This window comes from Paroedura picta, chromosome 2 (genome assembly GCF_049243985.1).
Source record: "Paroedura picta isolate Pp20150507F chromosome 2, Ppicta_v3.0, whole genome shotgun sequence".
Taxonomy (NCBI): domain Eukaryota; kingdom Metazoa; phylum Chordata; class Lepidosauria; order Squamata; family Gekkonidae; genus Paroedura; species Paroedura picta.
The window spans coordinates 96,226,351-96,254,297 of NC_135370.1; the positions used below are offsets into that span (position 1 = coordinate 96,226,351).

General features: G+C 43.3%; 1 protein-coding gene across 2 annotated transcripts; it reads right to left on the minus strand.

Annotated features, from left to right (window-relative positions):
- Positions 1-227: 227 nt before the first annotated feature.
- On the minus strand, positions 228-27,412 carry TMEM41B (transmembrane protein 41B). Of its 2 annotated transcripts, XM_077321772.1 has the most exons (8): positions 27,195-27,335; positions 22,335-22,461; positions 20,271-20,388; positions 11,926-12,054; positions 10,246-10,339; positions 9,053-9,157; positions 7,778-7,916; positions 228-2,525 (listed from the first exon to the last, which is right to left on the minus strand). In XM_077321772.1, the coding sequence occupies exons 3-8, from the start codon at positions 20,354-20,356 to the stop codon at positions 2,356-2,358; spliced, it is 723 nt and encodes a 240-aa protein (XP_077177887.1). In that variant the 5' UTR covers positions 20,357-20,388; positions 22,335-22,461; positions 27,195-27,335; the 3' UTR covers positions 228-2,355. The 2 variants fall into 2 exon arrangements, with proteins under 2 accessions (XP_077177887.1, XP_077177886.1); XM_077321771.1 differs by lacking the exon at positions 22,335-22,461 and having other exon boundaries at positions 27,195-27,412.
- Positions 27,413-27,947: the final 535 nt, after the last annotated feature.

Sequence of the window (27,947 nt, forward strand, 5' to 3'; positions counted from 1 at the left end):
AGGTACCAGTTCTTCCAAACATTTCTACATAGTAGTATTTCAAACTGAATAGAAGCAATTTTTCAGCATTTTCTCAAAAGCGTGACTGCTACAAAATTTGTTAATTAGCACCCAATTCAGTTAAGCAAGTGCTGTGCAACTTCGACCACAGAATTACCAGCAACAGTAACCCTGCATAATGTTTTCTGTTTGTAGAACTAGATTTAAAAGTAGACAATGGGCACGAGAAAAATAAAACTTAGTTTATAACTAATGGTCAGAAATGGAGAGTAAGACACTGGAGACTAGCAATCAGATTCTCCCATCTCTCCAAATGTCAACAAATATGAAACATGGAGACCCAATATGAACTCTGATTGTAAGCGAGCAAAGGATAAACCTTTCTCTACATATTGCTTTCTCTATATACATTTGAGTAAACTACATAGAGACCAAGTAGGTGCTTTGAATTCTGACATCACCATCAACATCTCAACTCAAATCTGCAGTGTGCATGATTATACATATTTAAAGAGAAAGTACAACCAATCACAGAGCTCTGAAATCACATCTATTTCCATACTGTTTCTTTCTATTTTTCACAAGATTTGTTACACACTCTGTGTGTATTGTGCCTAGTGCCCAAACATTTCTATATCATATAACGGTTAATTTTACATCTTATATTATTTGCCAAGCATTCAGGGGACTTTAGTTTGAATTTGTTACAGTACTGTTTGTCCTCAACTGGTTTTGAATTGGCGAAAAAGAAATCTGAAGAATTCCATAGTCTGGAATTAAAACTTATTTGCTGAAGTGTGCTTTAGGACATAGGACCTTTAGTCAAAGCAATGCGCTACACTTTGGATGGCTTATAAACCAAGTAGTAGGGAGTTTACATTCAGAGAGCGAAAAGAAGCCCATTAATTTAAAAGGAGCCAAGAGGGGGGCAACAGATACAGTCCAGTAAACTCTGACTACTTCAGTAAAGCCAGTATTATATGTGCATAACCACCTGTGTGCTATGCTTTGCAAGTTGGCTTTGACTCAGAGAAAGATAGGAAACTGACATGTAATCTGGATTTGATTATGAAATTTAAAAAGGTCAAGTGACAGGTATACTGCCTGGTGCATAACTTCTTGCAGAAATGACTATACAAAGTAGTTATTCGTAGTGATGGTGTGTAGATGCCTAAGATCCATTATAAACAGGCACAGTACTACAACAGAAAACAAAATACCCTTTGTCCACAGCAATAATGGTTTTAAAATACCTGGTTTCTGATAATATTTGAAAAGAAACAGCAATAAATCTGTTCCATTTTGAAAATGAATCTTAGCTTTACAATTGATCAGCCAACCTTCGGTCAGAAGAGGCACATTTCTTCCAAGTTGCAAGAACAATGTACAAAACATTCAATTTATACAGGGTTGCTCATGTATACATGTATGCTTCCTCTTGAGTGTAAAAGTTGCCACAGATTCAGGTGTTTCTCATTTATTTCATCTGCAAGCTCATGAAAACAAATGAGGTAATGTGCTTGTCAGTGCATGGTATACACAACTGGGGCACCCATGGCATTCTGGATCAGAGGTGAAGATTTCAAGTTCTGCTTGGTCATGTTCCACAATTTAAAATCTAAAAAATGATGCATACTTAATCCACATAATGAAGTATTTGCAGGAGTTTCCCCTTGCTGTTGCTGATGATCACTGTTACATTTGACAACTGAACAATTGTTTTAATACAATTTTAACAATTTTGGAAACAGCAGTCATCCATCTGAAATACTGGCAAACTTTTCAACTTCTAACATTTTAATGTGTCAAGTGATTCCCCACCCCCCATCTGTAAAAAAAAAAAAGTCACTTGATACCTTTCACCATTTCTATGGTTAATATCAAAACCAACAGGCAAAAAGAAATGCAGGAACAATTGCATCATTGCTCAAATTATCCGTCCCTGCTCATATTACTCAAGAAATCCATTATTCCATTGGGTTGTCCGTTATTCTTCAGGATTTATAAACAATGAAGGAATGAACAGAAAGGGGGAACAGGAATGAATTATTCACATTAACTCATCAAGTCACACACTCATCAGATAAGGCATGTATATATTATTGTTCAAATTAAATATTACACGTTAGTTAAAACAATTCTTCTCGAGTTTTTTAAAAAGCTATAGTCACTTTTATTCCAACAGCAATTACTTCGCCTTTGTGCCCCATAAATAAAATTGAGCAAGAAGTTCAGAAATGTGTTTCTCTTACGATCATCTCCTTTTTTTAACTGTTAAAGATCCAATATAAAAGTGATCATACAAATAGTGCTGATCCTGAGATGAAAAATGGGAAAGTAGATCCAGGCTGACCTTCATTCAAATTTTTGTTTCAGTTTCTTCTGGAAGACGGCTGGCAGAATAGACAGAACAGCCAGAATCATGAGAACAAAAACAGAGTTCCAAGAAACAGCTTCACCTGCAGTTGTAAGCTGGTAAAGTGTTGTGCCAGCCTTAATGGCTACAAAAGATGGTGGAGCAACACCTGGAAAGAGAATTGAGAACAGATCAGAAACAATGAAGAGCTTGAAAGCAAAGTGATATTTTAAACTTTATTAAATCTGAAGCCCATCCAGAATAGTGTGAAGAGAAAATCCATAGATCTGATCTCTTTCTCACCCCCTACTGCCATTTTACTACACTGTAGCCGCCCGAGGCAACCCCCAGCAGTCGCGCGAAGCGCGCCTGCTGGGGGTTCCCTCCCTGCCGGTCTCCCCTTTCAAAACCCCTTTTTATAAAGGGGCTTTGAAACTAGTTAGTATATGAAGTGTAATATGTTCATCTAGCAGCAGCTTCTTCCATATGCTGGAGTTTGTTCTGTTGTCATAATCATTAACTATAAATGTGTCTCCTAAGGCAAGGGAGAAGCCCCAAACTGGTTTATTTTGCTCTTCCTTCCTCTGGTCCCCAAAACATTTGATACTTTTTGTTTCTTTTATATACACTAATTAAAGCCAAGAAGGTGTGGGGAAATTCAGCACTTTAAAAATGTCAAGTGGGGGGAGGGGATACACTTTTAAAAATTCCATTTTATCCATTTCAGTCTCATCTTTAAATAGGACAGGGTCCTATTAAATAAAAGAGTAAGGCCACCTGGGGAGGAGTTAGGGCGAAGCGGCTCCTGATTGGGCCCTCCGAGTGTCCATCCAGGGCCAAGCAGCCAATGGGGAGGTGCGCAAAGTGCCTTCCTATTGGCCCCTCACCAGGACAGACCAAAATTCCATTCACCCAGCCCAGTCTGGCTGCCAGTCTGCTCCTGACCACCAAAAGGGAGAGGAGGTCAGCAGGGCTGCCAAGGAGGATGAGAACAGAGGCTGCGCCAGCCCTTTTCGCCCCAAGGCTCTCCTAACTGCCATGTCCAACTGCAAATGGCCTCAGAACCCTGACAGAGCTGGCAGGAGGCTGCAGAGTGCTCCCCTCCCCCCCTTCAGGCCTGCTGCGAAGGAGCCTCTGACAGGCCCTGACTGAGGGGAGGGAGGCCTTTCCAAGAGCAATGCAGGGGAGCCTGAGGGCCTTCCTTTTGAGGGGGGGAACTTTCCCCTTCTGCCAAACAGTTGGCTGACAGGGAGGCCACAGAAAAGCCCCTTCTCACTTAAAATACTGCTCTGGCCGGGGGTTAGACACAGCCAAGCCATGTGTCTTTCTTCTTTGCAACTCTGCAGATTTGAGGCCACTGCACAGCGTTATTCTGCAGAGGAAGCTGGCTCTTTTGTCTCCTGTTTCATCTGCACAACAACCCTGTGCAGTAGGCCTCAAGTCTTTCAATTCAACAACAACCTGTGTGGGAAGCTTTAAATGTTTCTTCTCTACCACAACCCTGTCCAAAGTAGCCCTTTCTGCCTGGGGAGCTGTAATTCCAGGAGCTCTCCAGGCCACACCTGTAGGTTGGCTACCCCTGGGTTGGAAATATTCCTGGAGGTTTGGAGGTGGGACTTCAAAATCGTACAATCTGAGGGATCCAGCCTTCAAATGAGCCATTTTTGCCTGCAGTTGGGAGGGAGCAGTGCAGGTGTGTCCCTCCTGGGCTATGGGCTATGGCCAGCCCTTACCAGCAACTGTTTGTATTCTGGGGCGCAGACAGGCAGACCAGCATCAGTCCTGTGAGTCTGGAAAGTGCAGGAAGATCTAAATAAATATTTACAGCCTGAAACTAAATAGAGAACAAGTAAATGTTTGGAGACACATCATCACTGAAATAGTAACTGCCAAATAACCTTGGCCTGGCAAATAAAAAAACAGTATTAAAAACCTTACTAAGGTCAAGACTGCTGTGCACAGACAGTCTTCCTCTTAGGGTTGCCAGCTTCCCTGCGAGGCTCGCTACCCCACCTCCCTCATGGGGAGTCTGCTATGGGGAGAGAAGGGGAAGACGATTGGAAAATGCTTTGAGACACCTGAGGCCTGCTGGGTCACTGCGGCCCATTCCCAGTTCTCTCAGATCTCTCACAACCCTACATACCTCACAGGTTGACTATTGTGGAGAGAGAAATGGAAAAGGTGTTTGTAAACCGCTTTGAGACTCCTTTGGGTAGTAAGCAATAGGGTACAAAAATCCGTTCTTCTAAGGAGCAACCATGAAAGAAGCATGTGGGCACATAACATTTTACCAACAGTGAAAATATGGCAGACAGAAGGAACAGGGTGGACACCTGTGTACTGTGACTACCCTATGTGTATTAGGGCAGAGGGGCATTTCGGTGAATGTGGCCTAATTCACACAAGAAGGGAAATGACGCAGAACTGGGGGGAATTGGTTGCCATGTAATCTTCCCCTAAGAAGAGTCTCCAGTCTGATTTTCCCTTCACATATCTGAGGACATGGCTCTGGAAAGCTTATCTGTAACCACTATGCCACAATTCCCAAAGGTCAGTCCTCTCCCACAATCAATGAACATTCCACACCACAGGTTCTCCACACCCATCGCCTCATTTGCCACCATGCCACCACAACCTCCCACACAACACACATGACAACCCCATGCCCTTACAGACTGGACAACTCCTCCCCTTCCTCTTCCCACTGCCAAGCTCTAGCGCCAGTTGTATTCTTGGAGACAACGGGCTTTGCCCCTGGTATTCAGATAACCAGCAGAAATCCATTTTGCAGTCTGTTTCATTATCCATAAATTCTAGTTCTCTAACATCTATTTGACGTTATCTTGTCCCTTTAGAGTTTAAAGAGCCATTATTTTTTATGGGAGTAGACCTGGCCTCTGGAGTTCTCATGATGTCCCTTTAAAATTTACAGGCAGTACCTATTTACCAGGGCCAGCTTCTTTCTCTTTACCCACTCCTGCCCCCATCCAAAAGCACTCCAGAAATTCCAGTAGATAAGTTTTCATTACTACCAGATATTTGGAAGAGTTAAAAGCCTTTTAGATAACCCTCAAGCTGACCTGAAATGGCTGACTGCAGGTATCATTTCTGCTCATCAACTCATTTCAACATGGACAGGAAGGGAACGAAGAGTGCCATCCTAAACAGAGCTACACCCTTCCAAGCCCAGTGATGTCAATGAACTTTGAAGAGTATAATCCCAGTTATAAAGGCAGTATAAGTGAAGACAGAAGCAAATGGAATTCTTAAGTATCTGTAAAGAGTGTTTGCTATTTACATAAAAGGCTAATCCCTTAGTGGATGGAGAGTGGGCGGGACTAGTCTGCGAAGCACCTTCCGATTGGCCCCTCACCAGGACAGACAGCAGTTCTAGCCAGTCGGGTGAGGACCCAATTGGAAGGTGCAAAGCGCCTTCCGATTGGGCCCTCACCAGCACAAGTCACAGCTCTGGCCATAAGCTGCACTGACCACTGTGAGTAGGCAGTCCAGCCACTGGGCTCACCACCAGGGAAGGGAGCCGAGGATAGCTTCCCCCTGGGCCTGCTTGGAGGGCCCAGGGGAAGCTGCGCCATCGGCGGGGTGGGGGGGGCAGGATGGCGCAGGATCCCTGCCCATCTTGGCTCCTCAAAGGAGGTGGCCAGTGGATAGGAGGCCAGCTCAGGGATATTATCAACTTCTCCCTGTTTACTGGGGAGTTTCCTGAGCTGCTAAAGGGCGCACTGGTTTGTCCTCTCCTTAAGAAACCATCACTGAATCCATGGGACCCAGCCAGCTACTGCCATGGGACCCAGCCAGCTACTACATGGGACCCAGCCAGCTACTGGTTTAGCATTTGGCATTTCTGGGCAAGGTGGTTGAAAGGGCTAACCAGCTCCTGGCATTTTTAGATGAAACTTCAGCTCTCGATCCATAGCTGTCTGGCTTCCATCCTGGCGATGGGATGGAGACGGTGTTGGTCGCCCTAATGGATGATCTATGTTGCCAGCTGGATTGGGGCGGGACAGCCATGTTTGTTCTGTTGGCCGCTTTTGATAAGGTCGACCATGAACTGCTGGCCCATTGCCTCGCTGGGACAGAGACACAGGGAACAGCCCTTAGCTGGTTATGCTCCTTTCTCCATAACCGGACCCAGAGGGTTGCTGTGGGGGAGAAGTTGTTGCACTCCTACCAACTCCCTTGTGGAGTCACTCAGGGTGTGGGTTCTCTCCCCTATGCTCTTTAACATCTTTATGTGTCCTCTGGCCCAGCTGGTGCAGGGTTTTGGGCTGGGCTGTCATCAGTATGCTGATGACATGCAGTTCTATCTCCTCATGTATAGCCGCCCAGTCTCCCCCTCGGAACCATTTGCCAGATGTTTGGAAGCAGTGGCTGAATCATCTGAAACTCAGCCCCTCCAAGACAGAGGTCCTATGGTTGGGAAGTATTGGGCAGAAATTGCAGCTGGTGCAAAATGCGGCTGCTAGGGCCCTCGCAGGAACATCTTGGAAGGCCCATATCCAGCCTGTACTGAGGCAGCTGCATTGGTTACCAGTTGCTGCCTGGATCTGGTTCAAGGTTTTTGTTTTGACCTTTAAGGCCCTTTATGGTCTGGGACCCACATACCTGAGGTCCTATACCCCCCACAGAACCTTATGCTTGTTGGTAGTTCCCGGCCCCAGAGAAGAGTGCCTGGCCTTGACCAGGGCTAGGGCCTTGTTGGTCCTGGTGGAATGAACTCCTGATGGAGCTGAGGGCTCTGTGGGAGCTATCAGCTTTCTGCAGGGCCTGCAAAATGGAACTCTTCTGCCACGTTTATGTTTGAGGCCAGGGCAGCGAGGAAGATCTGATTGGGAGTTCCCCGGCGCTAGACCATCTGTTAATTATGGCTGCCTCTTCCCATTCCCCTCATTAGATGTTTTAATGGGGGAGATGGGAGATTGAGGACTTGTTGGGTTTCTTGTTGTATGTTTGTGTGTCCTGGGATTGTTTTAATGGGATTTTACTGGGGTTTTTAGCATGGACAATTGTAACCTGCCACAAGCCAGTCTCGGGAGTGGTGGTTAATAAATTTTAATAATAATAACAATAACAATACAAATCTTACATGGAATACCAAGAGTTCAGTCTAAATAACCCTCTGAGGCCAGAAAGCTAGAATAGGCCGAAGTATTAACAATGAAACATGAGACTGTGTGCTTTTGGAGCCAGCAAGCACCCACAAAATGAATGCAATGTAATTTTACATAATACAAAATCATGCGCAGACACAGAACAAGCCAATTAAGAACACACAAAAAAGAACATGAAAGTTACATTTCTTTTACAACTGTCCATTAGATGGCGATATATACTAAGACATCATGCAAAATGTAAATCTGAATTACATTCTTGGAAGTCTTGAATATTAATCAGAATTCTTACCAAGAAAAGTACCAATGAAAAATACTTTCAATGGCACATTTATTACAGGAGAGGTTATATTGATAAACCAATTAGGAAGGAAAGGAGTTATTCTCAAAAATATTATGTAGTTAATGAGGTGTTCTCTGTGCCGTTCAACCTGTAGGAAATAAAAATCCTGAATTAAAAAAAATCCTGTCCTAGAAATTTGCTTGTCTAATTCTTATTGCATTAATACAACTTGAAAATCAGAATGTAAACATCTGGCAGATGAAATAAAGGTACACATTCACAATATTCTTCCTCAATAAATAGTTATCGTGGCTATAACAAGCCTAGTGGAATGAGCTCCCTGAGAACATCAAGGCTCTAACGGAACTACAGCAATTCCGTAAGATGGAGCTCTTACGCTCAGACCATTTACGATACCAGCACTAAAGACCTCACTTGCTGCAATCCAGATGTGCCCTCCCATCTGCTACGCACTAAGAATGACCAGCAATGGAGATGTCAGCAACAGTTTACTCTTCTGATGTTTTATCTGTTTATGATTTTATCACTCCTGTATTATTGAACGTTGGAATATTGAACTTTGAATGCTGTTACCCAGCCCGAGACAGCAGGCGTGACGGGGCTGGCCAATAAATCCAAGAATGAATGAGCAAATGAATGAAATATATAGTACATTAAAAAATCAGCTAATATTAGTAGAGGAGCTTTCACTTTTCATAGAATCTCTTATGCAGCTAATGAAAAGTTCTCTGACCTTGATACAATTATCTGTTAGAAATGCTCACATTCACCTATATATTTCTTAATGCTGATTTTCTTGAAGCACAAATATCTTCAGGTAGTAATAACATTATTATTCCTGTTATTCTAAAAGTAGCATCTAATATAATTTCTAGTTTGGGAGATAACCTATTAACACTTTTGATTTGTAGTAGAAAAATGGACGATTTACATATCCTTCCCAAGTACTTAAACATACCTTTACTGTTTTGAAACCCACTCCCCAGGGAGATTCATCTGTCTCCCTCTATTGGTATCTTTCAGCAGCAAGTGAAGACTTCTTTTATCTGGCATACCCCCAATAATGGCTACTGGCCGTCTTCCTAATGTTGTTTGCTTATGTGTTTTAACTGAATTACTTTATAACTGTGTTTTAATTGCTCAAATGTTTTAAACTATGTTCACTGTCTTATGGACCCTGATTGGGTGGAAAAATAGAATAAATATGCTTTAAATAATAATTAATAAAAATACTGAAGAGGCATTCAAGTCAAGTAACCTTACCTGTTTTGACCATTTTACTGCTTTTTCTGTCAGATATCTATACACAATTGGCCTCCCAACTAAATAGGACAACATATAACAGAAAGAAGCCCCAAGACCAGAGCACTGCAAATGAATAACAAAAATAATTAATTGGGTTCTTCTCAATTATCATTTCCATACAGAAACAGTCCTTGGTAACTACTGCTGAATGGTACAGTTCTATCCTTCAAACCACTTAATTTCTTCAAACAAATGAAATTAATTAACTGATGGCCACAAGCAGATGGCTTTAAAAGGGGATTATTCAAATTCATGGAGGTTAGATCAGTGGTTACTAGCCATGGTGACTAAAGAGAATTTCCACATTCATAGGTAGTAAGCCTCTGAATACTTGTGCCAGGTGGCAACATCAGGATAAGGCCTTGGCCTCTATGTCCTATTGCTGGTCCTCCAGAGTAAATGGTTGGCCACTGTGTGTGGCAGATGCTGGATTAGATTGTCAACTGGTCTGATCCAGCAGAGTTCTTCTTATATTTTCAATATCCTTCTGCAACCCATTCTGCATGTAATTAAGATGCAGTAACAATATTTATTTTTTATTATGCTGTAGTAAAGGGCAGATCTATACTCAAAAATAATACTCCCTCCTAAGACAGTGCCATTTCAGTCCGCCTGTAGGAACTACAAATTTTTAGAATGCTCTCCATGTTAATTGATCATTGCTAATCAGAAAGTGGTGTTTTTGCAGTGTCAAAAACATTTATCAGATTACTAAATAATTCAGCACCCCAGAGAGTAATCCTTGTCTGAAAGTCTGGCCCACTAACTTATGGGTCTCCATTCATGTCAAGAGAAAGCCTTAGTTGCTCACTGCCTTCACTACTAAATGCTGTGCTTCCACTACATGTTCCATTCCTTTGTTTCAGCATTAGGAACCCAAATGGAAGGAAACAAGCCCTGTTTTAATATCTCAGTTATTGGTTCTTGTCACCTTGTCATCGGTGAAACATAAACCTAGGACTGCTGTCTGTCTAGCCAAGTATCCATTAAGTAGAGAACACCTTTGTACATCATTTTAATAACTGTTACAAGTCAGACTTTCAGCTTTGTAATTATTCACAATTATTTCTGGACAACAGATCAAATATCACTAATAAACATTTGGAAGGAGAAAACACATCCCCAGGTACTGGGGAAAACACAATACTTACCAAGCAGACAAGAAACAAGGCTAAGGGGAATGGGTAGAGAAATCCCGAGAGTATACTCAAAAATATAGATCCAGGAATAGCAAACGTTTGCAGGCTAGATTATTTTCAGTTAAGGATCAAATTATGATTCAGCATTTATAAAATCAAGAATTGAAAGTAATTTCCAAAAACATAATTTATATATTGTTTTATACACCATTTTTCATTGCCCAAAGGAGTCTCAAAGCAGCTTATAATCTCCTTCGCTTCCTCTCCCCACAACAGACACCCTGTGCTAAGAGAGCTCTGACATAACTGCTATGAGATCAGCTCTAACAGGAATCTGACCTGCCCAAGGTCACCAAACTGGCTGCATGTGGAAGAGCAGGGAATCAAGCCTGGCTCTCCAGAGTAGAGGCTGCCACTTAACCACTACACCACAGGCATTACAATCAAGCTACTGAAAGTTGAGCAAATTCAGACCTCACAAGCAGGTTTGTTTGTGTATCCTTATCCATCCATTATTCATCTTAATATTTGTGAAACAGCCCTGGGGGTGGAGAGTGTCCTGGCTGTCCGAGATGCAATAGGGCCAGTCAGGGTGTGGCCAGCAAAGCTGGCCACACCCTGATTGGCCCTCCCTCTCCAGCTCCCACCCTCCTTTCCTGGACACTAGCCACTTTGCTCTCAGACGTCTGAGAGAGACACGCAGACACAGAGAGCCCTGCCAAACTGCAAACGACTCCTGATTACCTCCTATGGCTCCTGCTGCGAGAGAGAGACCTGCACCTGCTGGTGTCCCCTGGGTCCTAGCGCCCATTGCATTCCCGGTTGCAATGGCTTTCTTGCTATCTGTGACCGTTGGGAGCAGTGGTCTTCATAATTCGCTAAGTCCTAAGTGGGCGGAGAAAGGGGCGGAGCCAATCCGGGTGAGGGGCCAATCAGAAGGCGCAAAGCACCTTCCGATTGGCTTTTCATCTGGACTAACAAGAATTACATCAGATTGGCTCATTACCTGAATGGCTGGAGTTCAGCGGGGGCAGCGGAGGCTTCCTTGCAGGGAAGCTGGAGACTCTCTGAGCAGGCCCGCTGCATTGGCGACGCGGCGGGCCTGCTCTGAAGCCTGCAGGGAAGCCGGGCACTCAGAGGGGAGGGGGGCAGGCTGCGGGTGGGGAAGGCTTCATTGCAGTCCTCGGAGCATGCCCGCTGCAGGACTTGGCAGGGAGGGGTGTGGGCTGCTAGGGGGGGTCCCCGTGCCCAAGGGCATGGCCACAGCAGTGTATGTGTGTGTGTATGTGTGTATGTGAAAAGGGAATTACCATGGCAACCAATAGGCTACACTGCCATTTTGCCTGCACAATTCTGTGCCTGTTCTTTGGGTTGGCAATACTTAAAATACTTTGGGAGCTGACTGTCTGGAGCCATACCCCACTGACAGGCTCACATTTCTGCTGGTGCTGGGGTTCTCGCCATAACTCTGTGGGCACATGGTTGTGATGCATAAATGCCCTTTATTGCAGTGTATATCCAAGCTATGTCAGGGTTGGGAGTTAGTCAGCTCCCTATTCCAATTCCCCCTCCAGGGCTGCTCTATTAGCATAAGCCAACTATATTTGATCAAATATGTGCTTTAACACAGCAAGCACTATCAACACACCACATTTCATGAAATTATGTATATTTTTCATATAAAAAGGATACAAAACATATGTAGCAAAATAGGCTACTAGCACTTGTACATAGAAGGTATCTTTGTATTTAGAGAGCACTTTTCCTAAGGCTTTAGCATCATCCATGTCTCTGGGTATCTTTATACATTCTCTCTCCTCCCTATTTGAAAAACAAGGAAAGAAAGAAGTTACCAAAATATAACAGATAAAACTTTCACCAAGCAAATCACTAATGGAGACACATGCTGTGTCATGACCACAAAATTAAGAGGCTGGTCCAGCAAGCCTATGGGCTGTGATGGGAAGAAGGTCACAAATGCACTGTTCATACTATTTGCTCCATCCCTTGGTCTGAGAGAATCCGTGCCCATGTGTCCCATCTGCATATATATATAATAATATATAGGCTATGCACAGAAAATATAATGCATGGAGACCTAAATCAAGAGCATATTAAGATATGGGATATGTATGTTAATGAACCGTCTGAGCATGTTACGTTTTCAAAGTCATTCTCCTCTCACTATGCGTAAGTCATACGCTTAACAGCACATAGCTTTGCAAATCCTTCAGGTTTGAAGGGACCAACAAAAATTCACAAGCAATTTTTGCTGATAAAAATTTCTAACCTCTCTCCTCACCTTTCCAACATTAGTCATTCAAAATGAACATAAATATGAACATAAACGCAACAGAAAGATTTTAATAGCTAACAGTAACAGATGGAAAACATTCTGTTTTAAACAAGAATCATTTGTAGTATTGAACTATGAAGCAGTTTCTCGGGTTGGAAATATACTGGATAAAAAGTTTAAAGAGAGCAAGCCAGAACACAGCAGCCTGATCTTGTACATATTTATCCAAAGGTTTTATTGCTCCAAAGCAAAGCAAAGATTGCTCCAAGCATGGCGTTATAACCATGTGCTTGCAGATGAAGACAAAGTGCAAGACTGAAGGGATCAGCTACAGCAGTGGTCCCCAACCTTTTTATCACTGGGGACCGGTCAACGCTTGACCATTTTACAGAGGCCCGGGGGGGGGTAGACTTTTGCCGAGGGACGTCACCGCCGCCTGAGCCCCTGCTCCACTTGCTTTCCCTGACTTCCACCGCGCGCTGGGGGGCGCTGCCAGCAGCAGCTGTGCAGTGCCATGCCAAGGGGGAGCCCCAGCCATGGCGGCCGCTGGAGAGCACCAAAGGTGAGCTGGCAGCAGAGTGGCAGGGCAGCCCCTGAGGCAGCAGCTGGGGAGGAGGAGCCACAGCCCGGTACCGACTGATCCACGGACCGGGACCGGTCCCCAGACCGGGGGGTTGGGGACCACTGTATTAGAGAATACTCAAAGAAAGTGTACTGAAGTATATGAGGAAAACACTGGAACTTTCAATAGAAAGACTTTAAATAATCGTGAATAGCTTAAGAAACTCTCAGGAGCCTGAAACATTAGAACTAATGACTGCATATATACTGATTTTATTTTATAGCTATCTAAGCTATACCGACTGATCCACGGACCGGGACCGGTCCCCAGCCCGGGGGGTTGGGGACCACTGAGCTACAGCACTAAAAGATTGTAGGAGATTTTAATGCTTGAATTGGCACTAATAATAACGATATCTTTGCAAGGTTGGGTTTTGGGGAAGATGATGAGGACTTACTCCTTCTCTTTGGCCTTTAAGGAATTCAAAGGACAGTGTCATTAATGAGGCAGGGATCAAATTAACTGAATTCTGTAGAGAGCACAATTTTCTGGTATGAAATGGTCAAAAGAAGTTTTCCGCATCTGCAGATATCATATTCATGTCCCCCCAAGGACAGAGTGTGATTGGTTATGGTTCATGCACTTTTAACTGCTTCCAAAATATATCTTCCTTCTCTATAGGGTTGCGTACTAAGAGTGACCACCTTCCACTGACTAAACTGGGATCACACTGGGATAGATGTTTACAGTCCCAGTGTATCTCTATCAGCAGCTCCCACTGAATCTTGTTTGAAATGGATTAGATCAGGGGTAGTCAAACTGCGGCCCTCCAGATGTCCATGGACTACAATTCCCAGGAGCCCCTGCCAGCGTTCACTGGCAGGGGCTCCTAGGAATTGTAGTCCATGGACATCTGGAGGGCCGCAATTTGACTACCCCTGGATTAGATGGTCCGCTAAGATGGAGAAAGAAATTACATCCCTTTTGGAATCTGAAAGAATGACAGAACTTAGGGAGACTTTAATTAACTCATGCTCATCTATGACCGCTGTAGATCTGTATTCTCAGATAGTTGACCTTTGCGGCCTTAAAGCACAACCAGTTTGTAACTCAGGCAGCAATCCTTCCTGGTTTGACCAAGAATGTCATATCTCAAAAAAAAAAAAAGAAAGAAAGAAAGAAAGAAAGAAAACCTGAGAGAGCTCTTTAGACAGGTTCGATTGTCAGAGGATCAGTCTAATGTCTATAGTTACTTCGGACAAAAAAAAACAGTATAATAATCTTATCCGAGAGAAAAAACGGCTTTATTCTCATGATAATTGGGCCCGCCTATTTGATATTGTTAAATCCAAAAATTCCAAAGCATTCTGGTCAGCTGTAAGGGAACCCTTGAATGGGAAGACTTGTAATTTAGAACTCATTATTGACCCCCAAGTTTGGGTTGATCATTTTACTGCTCTATTTAAATCTCCAGCTCCAGAAAATCTGCTGAATGACTCCATTCCAACTAATGTCCCTAAATAGTCCCCGGTATTGGCTGACGAAGCAGAGGAACTATTTCTGAGCCTTAAGGTAGGCAAAGCCCAGGTCAGGATGCCCTCTCTGCAGAACTTTTAAAAAACAACCCTAAATGGTGGGTTCCACCTTTGGCCAATTTAATTGATTTTCATGGGATTGTCCCAAGTTCTTGGTTGAACTCAGTCATTGTTCCCATGTTTAAAAATGGTGACCTTAATGACCCTAATAATTTTAGACCTAAAAGTTTATTATCAGTAAGATTTATGCAAAACATCTTGAACGGTGCCTAACTGATTGGGCTCGCTCTCAAAGAATTATAGGTCCAGATTGGTTTCTTGCAAGGTAACTCTACTATAGATCATTGTTTAATTCTCTCATGTCTGGCTGAGAAATATATGACCCAAAACGGTAAGAGGCTCTATACAACTTGTATAGGCCTTAAAAGTGCTTTTGATAAGACAGATAGGGATATGCTCTGGAATAAAATGCGACAAATGGGTATGGAACTGAGACTTGTGTTTCTCATCCGAAAACTTTATGTGTCCACCTCCTGTCAAGTCCAGTATTCTTCAAAGGGAGACTTAACCTCTACGATCTCAACGACCATTGGAGTTAAACAAGGCTGTATTCTGCCCCCTTGTTGTTTAATTTATTCATTAATGATTTAGTGCAAAAATTGGAACCTATTAATGGCCATCTTTGTTGTTGTATACCGACAACACTACAATAGTCTCATATACAAGGGTTGGCTTACAATGATACTTATCCACCTTTTACCAATATTGCCAAGATAATAAGTTATTAATTAACTATGGTAAAACAAAGTTTTGGTTTTCTCTAGGAGCTGGCACGCAATGACTTGGTCTATTGGAAGCACTTCAATAGAACAAGTCAAAACATTTAATTATCTAGGTGTTACCTTCCAATATAACCAGAACTGGCGGTCCAACGAGCTGTCAATTTGGCCAAATTCTCATCTTCCCTGATAAAACAGTTATTTTTCTCTGCAAAAGGTAACCAATTTATTCCTGCAGCAATTAAAATTTTTAATGCCAAAGTGATGTTCCAGCTCTTGTATGGATGCTCTTTATGGGTTCATGTTTTTAATAAATCTGTTGAGGGTGTTCAATCTGCTTTCTATAGGCAAATTGTAGGGGCTCCCAATTGTGTCTCCTATCATGCCATCTGCACAGAATTTGGCCAAATTAAGGTAGAGACAAGGACCTGGATAGCTACTTTTAAATTTTGGGTAAGACTCTATTTTAGAGCAGAAACTGGTAGCCTTTTAACTTGTCTAAAAAGTGACCCTCTTAAATTTCGATGGTTCCAGGCTATTGAACAAAAATTAGTCTCCACTGGCATCCATCTGAACTCCCTACTACCTCTGGAAGAAAAATGTGTCTTCCGGATTATTAAACAGAGAATATTAGACCATGAGCATCATGGACCATGAGCATTCAATGACTATTCCAGAAATACGAAAACACTGCAGGAGCTCTAAGAAGCCTATTTGGATGAACAGAGAACTTCAAGAGGAACTAAGAAAGAAAAGGGAAATGTTCAGGAAATGGAGGGAAGGACAGAGCTCTAAAAAAGAGTACCTACAGGTTACTAGGCACTGTAGATCAATCATCAGAAAAGCCAAAGCTGAGAATGAGCTAAGATTGGCCAGGGAAGCCCATTGTAACAAGAAAAGATTTTTCAGTTATGTGAGGAGCAAACGTAAAGTAAAGGAGGCAATAGGCCCACTGTTGGGTGCGGATGGACAAACTCTAACGAAAGATGCAGAGAAAGCAGAAAGGCTTAGTGTGCATTTTACATCTGTTTTTTCCCACAGGTCAAAGTGTTTAGGCACATCTAGAGATGGCTGTAGCCAAAGGATAGTGTCTGGGTGGCAGGTTAACATGGATAGAGAGGTTGTCGAGAGGCATTTAGCTGCACTGGATGAGTTCAAATCCCCTGGTCCAGATGAAATGCACCCGAGAGTACTCAAAGAACTTTCCAGAGAACTTGCACAGCCCTTGTACATCATCTTCGGAACCTCTTTAAGGACTGGAGATGTCCCGGAGGACTGGAAAAGAGCAAACGTTATTCCGATCTTCAAAAAAGGGAGGAAGGATGACCCGGGAAACTACAGACCAGTGAGTCTGACCTCTGTTGTGGGGAAGATAATGGAGCAGATATTAAAGGGAGCGATCTGCAAACATCTGGAGGACAATTTGGTGATCCAAGGAAGTCAGCATGGATTTGTCTCCAACAGGTCCTGCCAGACCAACCTAGTTTCCTTTTTTGACCAAGTAACAGGTTTGCTGGATCGGGGAAATTCGGTTGATGTCATATACTTGGATTTTAGTAAAGCTTTTGACAAGGTTCCCCATGATGTTCTGATGGATAAGTTGAAGGACTGCAATCTGGATTTTCAGATAGTTAGGTGGATAGGGAATTGGTTAGAGAACCGCACTCAAAGAGTTGTTGTCAATGGTGTTTCATCAGACTGGAGAGAGGTGAGTAGCGGGGTACCTCAGGGCTCGGTCCGGTACTTTTTAACATATTTATTAATGATCTAGATGAGGGGGTGGAGGGACTACTCATCAAGTTTGCAGATGACACCAAATTGGGAGGACTGGCAAATACTCCGGAAGATAGAGACAGAGTTCAACGAGATCTGAACACAATGGGAAAATGGGCAAATGAGAACAAGATGCAATTTAATAAAGATAAGTGTAAAGTTCTGCATCTGGGTCAGAAAAATGAAAAGCATGCCTACTGGATGGGGGATACGCTTCTAGGTAGCACTGTGTGTGAACGAGACCTTGGGGTACTTGTGGATTGTAAACTAAACATGAGCAGGCAGTGTGATGCAGCGGTAAAAAAGGCAAATGCCATTTTGGGCTGTATCAACAGAGGCATCACATCAAAATCACAAGATGTCATAGTCCCATTGTATACGGCACTGGTCAGACCACACCTGGAGTACTGTGTGCAGTTCTGGAGGCCTCACTTCAAGAAGGACGTCGATAAAATTAAAAGGGTACAGAGGAGAGCAACGAAGATGATCTGGGGCCAAGGGACCAAGCCCTATGAAGATAGGTTGAGGGACTTGGGAATGTTCAGCCTGGAGAAAATGAGGTTGAGAGGGGACATGATAGCCCTCTTTAAGTATTTGAAAGGTTGTCACTTGGAGGAGGGCAGGATGCTGTTTCTGCTGGCTGCAGAGGAGAGGACACGCAGTAATGGGTTTAAACTTCAAGTACAACGATATAGGCTAGATATCAGGAAAACGTTTTTCACAGTCAGAGTAATTCAGCAGTGGAATAGGCTGCCTAAGGAGGTGGTGAGTGCCCCCTCACTGGAAGTCTTCAAGCAAAGGTTGGATACACACTTTTCTTAGATGCTTTAGGATGCTTAGGGCTGATCCTGCGTTGAGCAGGGGGTTGGACTAGATGGCCTGTATGGCCCCTTCCCTCTATGATTCTATGATCATGAACTCATGCCTACCCAGCCTCGAGTCTGCTCTCCAGCATTCTTTGGCATCACTATGCAAAGAAATCTTATGTCTACATATTTACATCTTCTTAATGTCCCACCCCTAAGAAGAGCTTTTCTCCTTGCACAAATGAATGCTTTTCCCTCAAAGGTCTTAGAGGGAAGGTTTAACCATATCCCATACCTGAGAGACTCTGTCCGTGTGGTTCTGGCTGTCCTGACTCTATCGCACACATTTTGTTAGATTGCCCCTTATATGAGCAATGCCGGGATGACAGTTTTGTTGCTTTGCTGGGAAACAAGCCTTCTGTAAGTAAATCTATGACCTTGCAATTTCTGCTCTCTGACAAAGACCCAGAGGTTACCATTATAGTCATCAGAGTCTTAACTAAGATGCTTTTATAATATGCTGCCTATTTTGTATTTTATCTTTTATAGTTTATCTAATCATTTTAAGATCCTATTTTATTATTTTGTTGAAATTGTAAGCCCTATTTCTATATGTTTTATACATATTTTATGCCAATAAAAGGTTACTGACTGACAAAGAAGTGAAGTAGCTCAAAGAACAGACCATATTCTAGAAAAGGGAGTGAGAAACAGAAGGTAGATAGAAAGTGAGAAACTCCACAAAAATTTTCACTCTGGACAAGATAGGTCAAGAGATGCAGGATCACAGACTAATTCATAAGGAAGGCATTATAAGGAAGGCATTCATAAGGAAGAACTTTACTTTAAAGGGAACTATGAAGCCCTAAAATAAAGACAAAAGAAACATAGCACAGGAAAAACAGACAAAAAATTGTACAAAAATCTAGAGGGTCACTTAAACTAAACCTTTTCTCATGGTAGGAAATCCAATACATAAGCACCCCAGAGGGCTGCTTCTCTTACCTCTTTCAAAGCCCTTCAAGGAAAGAATTTCCCATTTTATTAGTGCGCTGACCTGACAGGTTGGAGACTTTTCCAGATGTACAACTTACTCTGCCTTTTTTCAACTCTGTTTAGTACCCCATCTTAATTGTCAATTTCCTTCCTGAATCATGGTGCCTCACAGCCTATGGGGCTTACAAGTACTAATTAAAAAGGCACTAATCAAGCACATATGGCATTAAGTATTGTAGAACTCAGGATAAAAGGAAAACCGTGGTAGAGATTTAAAAGGGGGAAATACAGAAAACAACTGACAAGGATCCATTAGTACTAGACCTTAAAAGCTGAAATGACTGACAGACAATGTAAAGAATTAATGCCTCTATTTATCTATAGAACTGAAGTTGAGGGGAAATTAGGGAACTCTGAGCACATAAAAAGCTCTCTAAGTACAAAGGCAGGGGCCATAGAAATGGCTTTGTTTCAAAAATCAAAATCAGTTTCAGGTCTGCTAAACTGTCAGCACTCCATTCTCTACAAAGGATTTTCAACAGACAAAAATACAACTCCTTTGTGGCAAACCTCTAACAACTGAAGTAATCATAATAATTTCAACTTGGCTTATATTTGCAGTGTTAATATACACAATAAAACTGATATTTGCTAAAGTTTGAATAATAGCAAAAGTTTGAAAGGATGTCGCTGCAGTAGGTGTTCCCAGGAGGTATGGGAAATTCAGTTCTACCAAAAACTAAGTGATGGCTAGCTTGACTTTTGATCTTACCATGTATGACTTACCACATGGGAAGTCATCATATATTTATATTTTATAAATATATGACTTCCCAGTTATATTTTAATAGGGTTATATTTCTATTTTAATGGGGGGGATTGTTTTATACTGTTGACATTGTTGTTTTATGCAATGGATCAGTATTTTACAGTGGCAGTTATATAAATCCAAACAATAAATAAATAAACCCTGACCAAGAGAAGCAAAGATCACAATCCTCAGATATCATTCTCAGGAGTGGTTTAAGGATTTGTGGGGCCCTATTAGAGTACAATTTCAGCAGGAGCAGCCAGACTGGAGGTAGAGAGCCCCCCCCAGTGGAATGGGGTGTCACTCTGAGTATCCTTAAATAGGGAAAAGGGGGGAAGAGAGAGTCTATAGCCCTGATCTATGGGGAGGGGGAAGACACTATGTTGGGGGCTCTGGCAGTGTGGTACATTAATAAACCAGCCCGGCTTATTCCATGGAGACCCCAAAAATAAAATTCAAACTATTTGTCATATACTTACTCGCTAAGTTGTGGAAAGTTTTTATATACCAGAAACATAACAGAGGCAGCTGATAAAAAGATAGACACCAGGATGAGAAGTGACATCCGTGCAGAGCCACCTTCTGTGTGGGCTTTTCCTGAAATAAAACAAAATGTATTGTTTTGAGTATGGAATGCATCAACCTGACAAAATGGTTCAAACTACATCAAACCTACTTCTTCAGTTTCAAGGGACCCCTCTTGATATCTTTAGCAGTGGTAGTAAGCAGGGGGGAGTATATCACAGGCTGCTGCATCCACTGACAGTTATTAAAATCCTGTCATTAGCTATCAAGATTCAATGGCCATTTTAATCAGCCAGATAGTTGCATGACATATCATAAGGCAAACTGGCTAATTTACCCACTGGAGAACCATAATAATCCCAGATTGTTTGCTGCAACTGCTAGTGCCATAATTGCACAGTGAGCAGAGCATATTCCCTCTTGTGATATTACATGGTCATGATGAGTTGGCAGAAACAGCAGAGAGATGATGAAACATCCAGATAGGTGTCTAGCTTTAAAAATCCGAGCCATTATCAAACAAACTTTCAAAGTGATATTGCTTTTTTGTTGTCTAGCAAAATGGACACCACCTTCACAGCTTCTAATTTCTTCCCTTAAACTTGGCACTTTTCAACTGCCACAGGGAAAAATTATAGAGTTCACATTCATCTGTGAGAAGTGAACCAGTTATAAAAGAATGCACATATATACCCCACAAATGCTTCCCGAATGAAGAATTTGAGAATTAATGTTTCAGATATAAAACAAAATCCCAAGGAAAATCTTTTGCTAATTCTGGTTTCCTAGCCCTAGAAAACAAGTCTCTGCAAAAACTCCTTTAAGTCAAAGCTCCTGTGCAAACTACCAATATTGCTAGTGGTTTTATCACAGCAGTACATCGAACTAGACATCAATTTTAAAATTACTGTGGAAAATTTAATATTTCAGATGCCTTTGATCCAAGTAACTTCACTGAATGGAAATGGCACAAATGAGCCAAAGCAAAGAAGCATCATTGTACAGGAGGATGCAACATTTCCTCCATCCACTTACCCACAATTCTGAAAGAGAAATGATTACAGCACAGACAAAACATTTCCAGTTACAATTGTACTGCAAAATTATGGCAATACTTGGTATAGTAATAAATTTCAGAGTTTATAACACTGCTATACAGCAGCCAGACTAAGCATATCTTTTCTGACATTCCCCAAGCCCAGGTATTCATCTCTTAATTAGAAGTGTCACAATATCTTTACATATTCTGTGTAACTTGGATTGCCCAGGCAAAGAAGATCTCAAAAGCTAAGCAGGGTTAGCCCTGGCTAGCACTTGGAAGAGAGATCTCTAGGGAATGCCATGGCCATGATGCAGGGGCAGGCAAACGCAAACCATCTCCAAATGTTTCTTAGGATCTCCTGGCTATATTAAAAACATCATATGATCATATGATAATAAATAATACATTTTCTGTCCATTGAAAGTAATTAGGATCCATTCTAAGAAATAAAATACATCATATAGGCTGCCTAAGGAGGTGGTGAGCTCCCCCTCACTGGCAGTCTTCAAGCAAAGGTTGGATGCACACTTTACTTGGATGCTTTAGGATGCTCTAGGCTGATCCTGCATTGAACAGGGGGTTGGACTAGATGGCCTGTATGGCCCCTTCCAACTCTATGATTCTATGATTTATTACTAATCAACTCAGAGGATTAACACTAACGATATAATGAAGACAGACCTTTATTATCAAATTGATATGCCGCCTTTCCCTGGGGGCTCAGATTGGCTTACAGCATATAATTCAATATCGTTGAGTTTCAAAAATTTAACAATAAAACATTTAAAATCCTAGGAGCATAATTTCCATTTTATTGTGGGCGTAGAGGTAAAGTTCTAAGTGTTAATTTTATGGCATAGAGATGGCAACCTTTCCATATCTGCAGATGTCACATGTGCATAGGAAGATCAGAAAAATAGCTCTGTCTTGCAAGCTCTGCAGAACTGCTTTAAATCCCACAGGACCGTGATCTCACCTGAAAGAGCATTCCACGAGGCCAGTGCCCTGGCTCCAGTTGAGGCCAGTTTGATTTCTCTGGGGCCTCTATTGATAGAATGGAGTTCAGGATCACACCCAGGCTCTTGAAGGTAGTCAAGATAGGGCTTTAAAGGATACAAAGGATGATTCTAAACCTGAAAACTGCTCTTTAAAGATAAGGTTTGAATAACTACTCCTGATGCCGGCTTATTATGCAAGCACAGCTTACTGAAGATTTTCCAAGCAACAAGCCTTTAAGCTTGACTTTGGATTCTGTGCCTGCCTTTACACACCATTCTTTTTTTCTCTGGTGTATTGCTTCTGCAGCTACTATTTTAAAATAAAACACACTTTTCTAAATAGTAGTGGGAACATCTCTTGTGAAGTGTGGAGGGTGACATCCAAAGTTTTTTTTTTAAAATAAAATAAAATTCACAACTGCCCTATCACAGCTGTCCAGCAAGTGCCTTCCATTTAAATCCTTGTGGTTCAGGTTTTGTGCATGCATTTTAGCATTAGTTCACTGGATGGAACACAAAGGGCAGCAGGCAAAGTGGGGAAACTGATATTGAAACTGACTATTTTTGAAATTGACAAGCAGCTGCAAAGCCCTGCTTTCCATATAGGTGGTGGTCTGCCCATTACTTAAAAAGCTATCATTGGATCCGCAGAACCCAGCCAACAATCGGCCCATCTTGTATCTAACATTTCTGGGGAAGGTGGTCAAAAGGGCTGCCATGGACCAATTACTAGCATACCAAGGTGAAGCTTCAGTCTTGGATCCATTCCAGTCTGGCTTCTGACCTGGCCATGGGGTTGAAACAACCATGGACAACCTCTGGACACAGCTGGACCAAGGTGGGTCAGCACTGCTCATGTTATTGGCTCTCATGTCAGTGTTCAATTTGAGCTTCTGGCTCACCATGTCGCTGACACTGAAAAATGGGGGACAGCCCTTCAATGGCTGATCTCCTTTCTCTGGGGCTGTAGACAGAGGGTCACTGTCCAGGAGATGCAGTCTCACCAATATCACCTCCATCGTGGAGGGCTACAAGGTTAAGGTGACCAGATTTTAACATTGGTAAAGTGGGACACCATTGACTGGGGGGGGGGTCTTGATTAGAAATTTGGTCTATATGGAGCAACAAAAATTTTCATAGAACGCAAAAATAGTATTGTAATATATATATTTTTACATGCAACATAAGTACAATTTGCCAGGTGCTCCCAGATGTCCCTCCAAAAGTGGGACAATCTGGTCACCTTATGTAAGGTGTGATTCTCTCCCTGACCTTGTTTAACATATTTATGTGCCCTCTTGCCCAGCTGGTCCAGACGTTTGGGCTTGGGTGTCACCAATATGCAGATGACACCCAGCTCTATCTCCTGATAGAAGGCTGCCTAGAAATACCCCCAGGCTATCCTCCCAGGTGTCTAGAATCAGTGATGGAATAACTCAAGCATACATGAATTAAAGGGGGGAGGATGGTGGGTGGTGAGGAGTGGGTTTAACAACCTTGATGTGGGCAGGGACATGACCTTTGACGGGTAGCAAAAGGGCAGCAAATCCAAAGGAATCGGTATACCAGGAATGGCCAAACTGTAGTTCTCCAGATGTCCATGGACTACAGTTCTCGTGGATATCTGGAGAGCTACAATTTGGCCACCCCTGCTGTATACTTTCAAATTACCTTCATTTTGTTAGCTAAACAAGGGGAAAATTGGCACAAAATGCAATCTATTAAGAAACTGATAAAAACCACTATGAATCATCCTGCATCTTAAGACCCTATGTATTTGTTTCAATTATGTACTAGCTATTTACATACTGAAGACTTCATATGTTTACAGCTTTAAAAGCTTACTACATAGCTGGGAAGAAAGGGTCCATGTCAACCTGAAGACAATGTTTGCCATATTTGCTTTTGACCTGTTTAATTTTCTACTTTTAAGAATTCATCAGTTCTTTTCAGTGAGCTGGTTGCCTACATAACAGAGTCACCTCTTTAATTCTTGACAACGTAACTATGCAAAGCTTGTTTATGACTATAAGACTATTAACATCAACTAAACTTGTTTGAACCAACAACTACTTATATTCATTCAATGTCTATAAAAATAACATTGGCCAGGAAGTTGCGCTTACATGTAAAAAGGATGATGTGATAGGCTGTAGTTTTAAAAGCTTAGAAGTGCTACACAAATAGCTGAAGGTCTGAAGAGTTAAAACTTCACAGAAACATAGGACCTTGAGTGACCTACTGTTCCACGAGATCTGATTGGTTACCATCAGCTGAACTGGATGCTGAGGAGGAGAATTCATTTGAAATTCATCCCTTATTGAGAGCAGTTTAACACAGACAGGAGAACTGGGGGAAGTTGTGTGTGTGTGAGTGAGTGAGTGAGTGAGTGAGTGAGTGAGTGAGTGAGTGAGTGAGTGAGTGAGTGAGTGAGTGAGTGAGTGAGTGAGAGAGAGAGAGAGAGAGAGAGAGAGAGAGACCTCTGTTCTGGTGTGGTTAGAAACTGACTTTAGTCACTTAAAAACTCAAGATGAGTACTGATGTTTCAAGAGAAGGGGTTAGGCTACTGTAAAGCAGGGGTCATCAACCCCCGGTCCGCAGCTCAGTGGCGGGCCGCAAAGGCCACGGTACCAGGCCACTGCCAGCCATGCCTGCCTTCCCCCGCCAGCAGCAAGAAGGAAGAGAAGAGGCAGGCACAGCCGCCGGCATGGCGGTGACGCAAACACACATGTGTGCTGTTGCCGTGCATGTGTGTTAGCGCCCCCTAGTGGTGAAAATGCGCACACGCAGTTGCCACGCATGCGCGTTAGCGCCACCTGGTGGCAAAAACACGCATGTGCTGCAATTGAGCGTGCATGTTTTCGCAGCACCCGGGCCGTCGGCTCTTCCCTCACTCCGGAGGCGGTCCCTGACCTGAGAAAGGTTGGGGACCGCTACTGTAAAGAATATACCAGCCTTCTGGAAACCAAAAGTATTAGAGCAGTGGTCCCCGACCTTTTTATCACCGGGGACCGGTCAACGCTTGACAATTTTACTGAGGCCCAGGGGGGGTAGTCTTTTGCTGAGGGACGTCGCCGCCACCGCCTGAGCCCCTGCTCCATTTACTTTCCTACCGGCACCCCTGACTTCCCGCCACCCGCTGGGGGGCACTGCTAGCAGCAGCTGCACAGTGCCAGGTCGAGGGGGAGCCCCAGCCATGGCGGCTGCCTGAGAGCACCAAAGGTGAGCCAGTGGCAGAGTGGCAGGGCAGCCCCCGAGGCAGCAGCCTCGATAGAAAGACTTTAAATAATCGTGAATAGCTTAAGAAACTCTCAGGAGCCTGAAACATAAGAACTAATGACTGCATATATACTGATTTTATTTTATAGCTATCTAAGTTTTACCCGATTTGTACTCCAATTTCACCTGCACTTTCACCTCTGTTTTGTTAATTTTGAATATAAAAACTGCTTAAGTGCTTTTTAAGTTGAATAAGTTAAATGGGACTCGCACAGAGTTTACTTGTTAGTTCCTACCTACCAAGGTCAGTGAGCCTCTTGTGGCGCAGGGTGGTAAGGCAGCCGTCTGAAAGCTTTGCCCATGAGGCTGGGAGTTCAATCCCAGCAGCCGGCTCAAGGTTGACTCAGCCTTCCATCCTTCCGAGGTCGGTAAAATGAGTACCCAGCTTGCTGGGGGGGAAACGGTAATGACTGGGGAAGGCACTGGCAAACCACCCCGTATTGAGTCTGCCATGAAAACGCTGGAGGGCGTCACCCCAAGGGTCAGGCATGACTCGTGCTTGCACAGGGGATACCTTTACTTTACTTTTTACCAAGGTCAGTGGGAGATGTTTCACCGGGACCACTTCAATGGAGTGATTTATCAATGTTCAACCTGCAACAGACAGCTACCAACTAGCAGTGATTTTTTTGTTTGTTTGGTGTGTTTTTTTTTTTGGGGGGGGGGTTGCACTAAGCATTAGCTTGCTTACTTCAAATGACCTTGTTAGTCCTTATGGCTAAGCAGTAACCTTCACTCATTCATAATACACATTATTCACCACAGACCTAATATGGCATAGTGATCAGTATGGGACTAGTATCTGAGCAACAAAGGTTCAAATCCACATGACATAAAAGCTCACTGGGTGACTTTGGACCACTCATATACCCTCAGCCGAACTGGAAGTACATCCAGGGTCATCTAGTCCAACCCCCTGCACAATCACAGGAGAATTATATAAGCTGCTTTGTGTCCTCATTGGTATGTAGGAGAAGTTCCATGGAGGAAGAGAGTTCTCACAAGTAAATTACTTTAGCAAACATTATTATTACTAAGACAAGCAAAGGGAGACTTCCGTCTATTGTGAAACTTAATACATGCTGTCCTACAACCTATCATGTGTTCACCCACATCGATGTAGTCCAGGCCACAGTCCCAGAACATGATTTTAACATCAGAGTTTCGTGTGAAATGCGTACAAGAGTATAAGCAAGAGTGCCTGAAAACCTGTTATCACCCCGTGACACATAACGAAAAGTCTTCTAAGGTAGGCTTCTAAGACTTCCAGGCAGAGTCCACATATTTACACGGTAGAAAACCCCACTTCCGCCAGCAGGGCTCATTTCAGAGTAAGCAGCCAAAAGACTGTGGCGCAAGAATGAGTTCCGAGCATGCCCATTTGTTCTGACTCGTCCTTCCTCTTCATAATACAATCCCCTTTGCCCTTCTCTCTCCGTATCCCCCCGCTCTTCCGTCTCAACGCAGCCTGCTCTGTCCCAGCGGCCTCCCCCCGCGCGCTCAGCTTCCTGGGGCTTCTCTGAGACCCACGCAGAGTCCCCCTGCCGCGGCCGCCGCACCTGCCAGCAGCTTCTGATACCGCTCCATGGCCGCCTCCGCTTCCTTCGCTGCCAGCGCCTCCGGCTGCCTCGCGGGGCCTCGTGGCGTCACAGTGGGCTGCGCCATGGACCCCTCGACAACAGCCCAAGCCGGCCGGCAACACACAGGCCCGGAACAACCTTTGCCGGCGCCCAAACCCGCGAGAGGCGGCGAGATCGACTGCAGCCGAACGCGCAGGCGCACGGTTAAACTCAGCCGTAGCGAGCGGAGGCTCCCGCGCAATGAGGATGCTGCTGCGTGTCTTGTCTAGAAAATACGGTAAATGGGCGCAGTAACGCAAGAGAGAGATTGCGACGTACCCGGATGTTCAGTCTCTATAGCTCGCGCGGGGTTGAAGTTTTTCGACGCTACTGATCGCACTTCTAGCTTTTAAGGAAGTTTTTACCCCATGTTATACGCATTTCGTGTCTCTGATGAAGTATTCACTAATACTTACGCTAGCATAAATATATATACGCTACAGAACGTCTGCCAATAGCCAAGTACTACGACACAACCGGGTTTGTTATCTTATGATGTAATATTATCCAGATTACGATACTCGCCCAATGAAGTAAAGAAACAGATTGAAGTCACAGTTGCTCCCCAAAATAACCTATGACAGGACAAATCAAGAAGAGAAAGTGACAGAGCCCCAGTTTTCATTTGCAGCCCTCAACATAGCAAAAAGATTTACAAGCGCAGTTCTCACTGGTCTTGGAAGTGGTATTTCT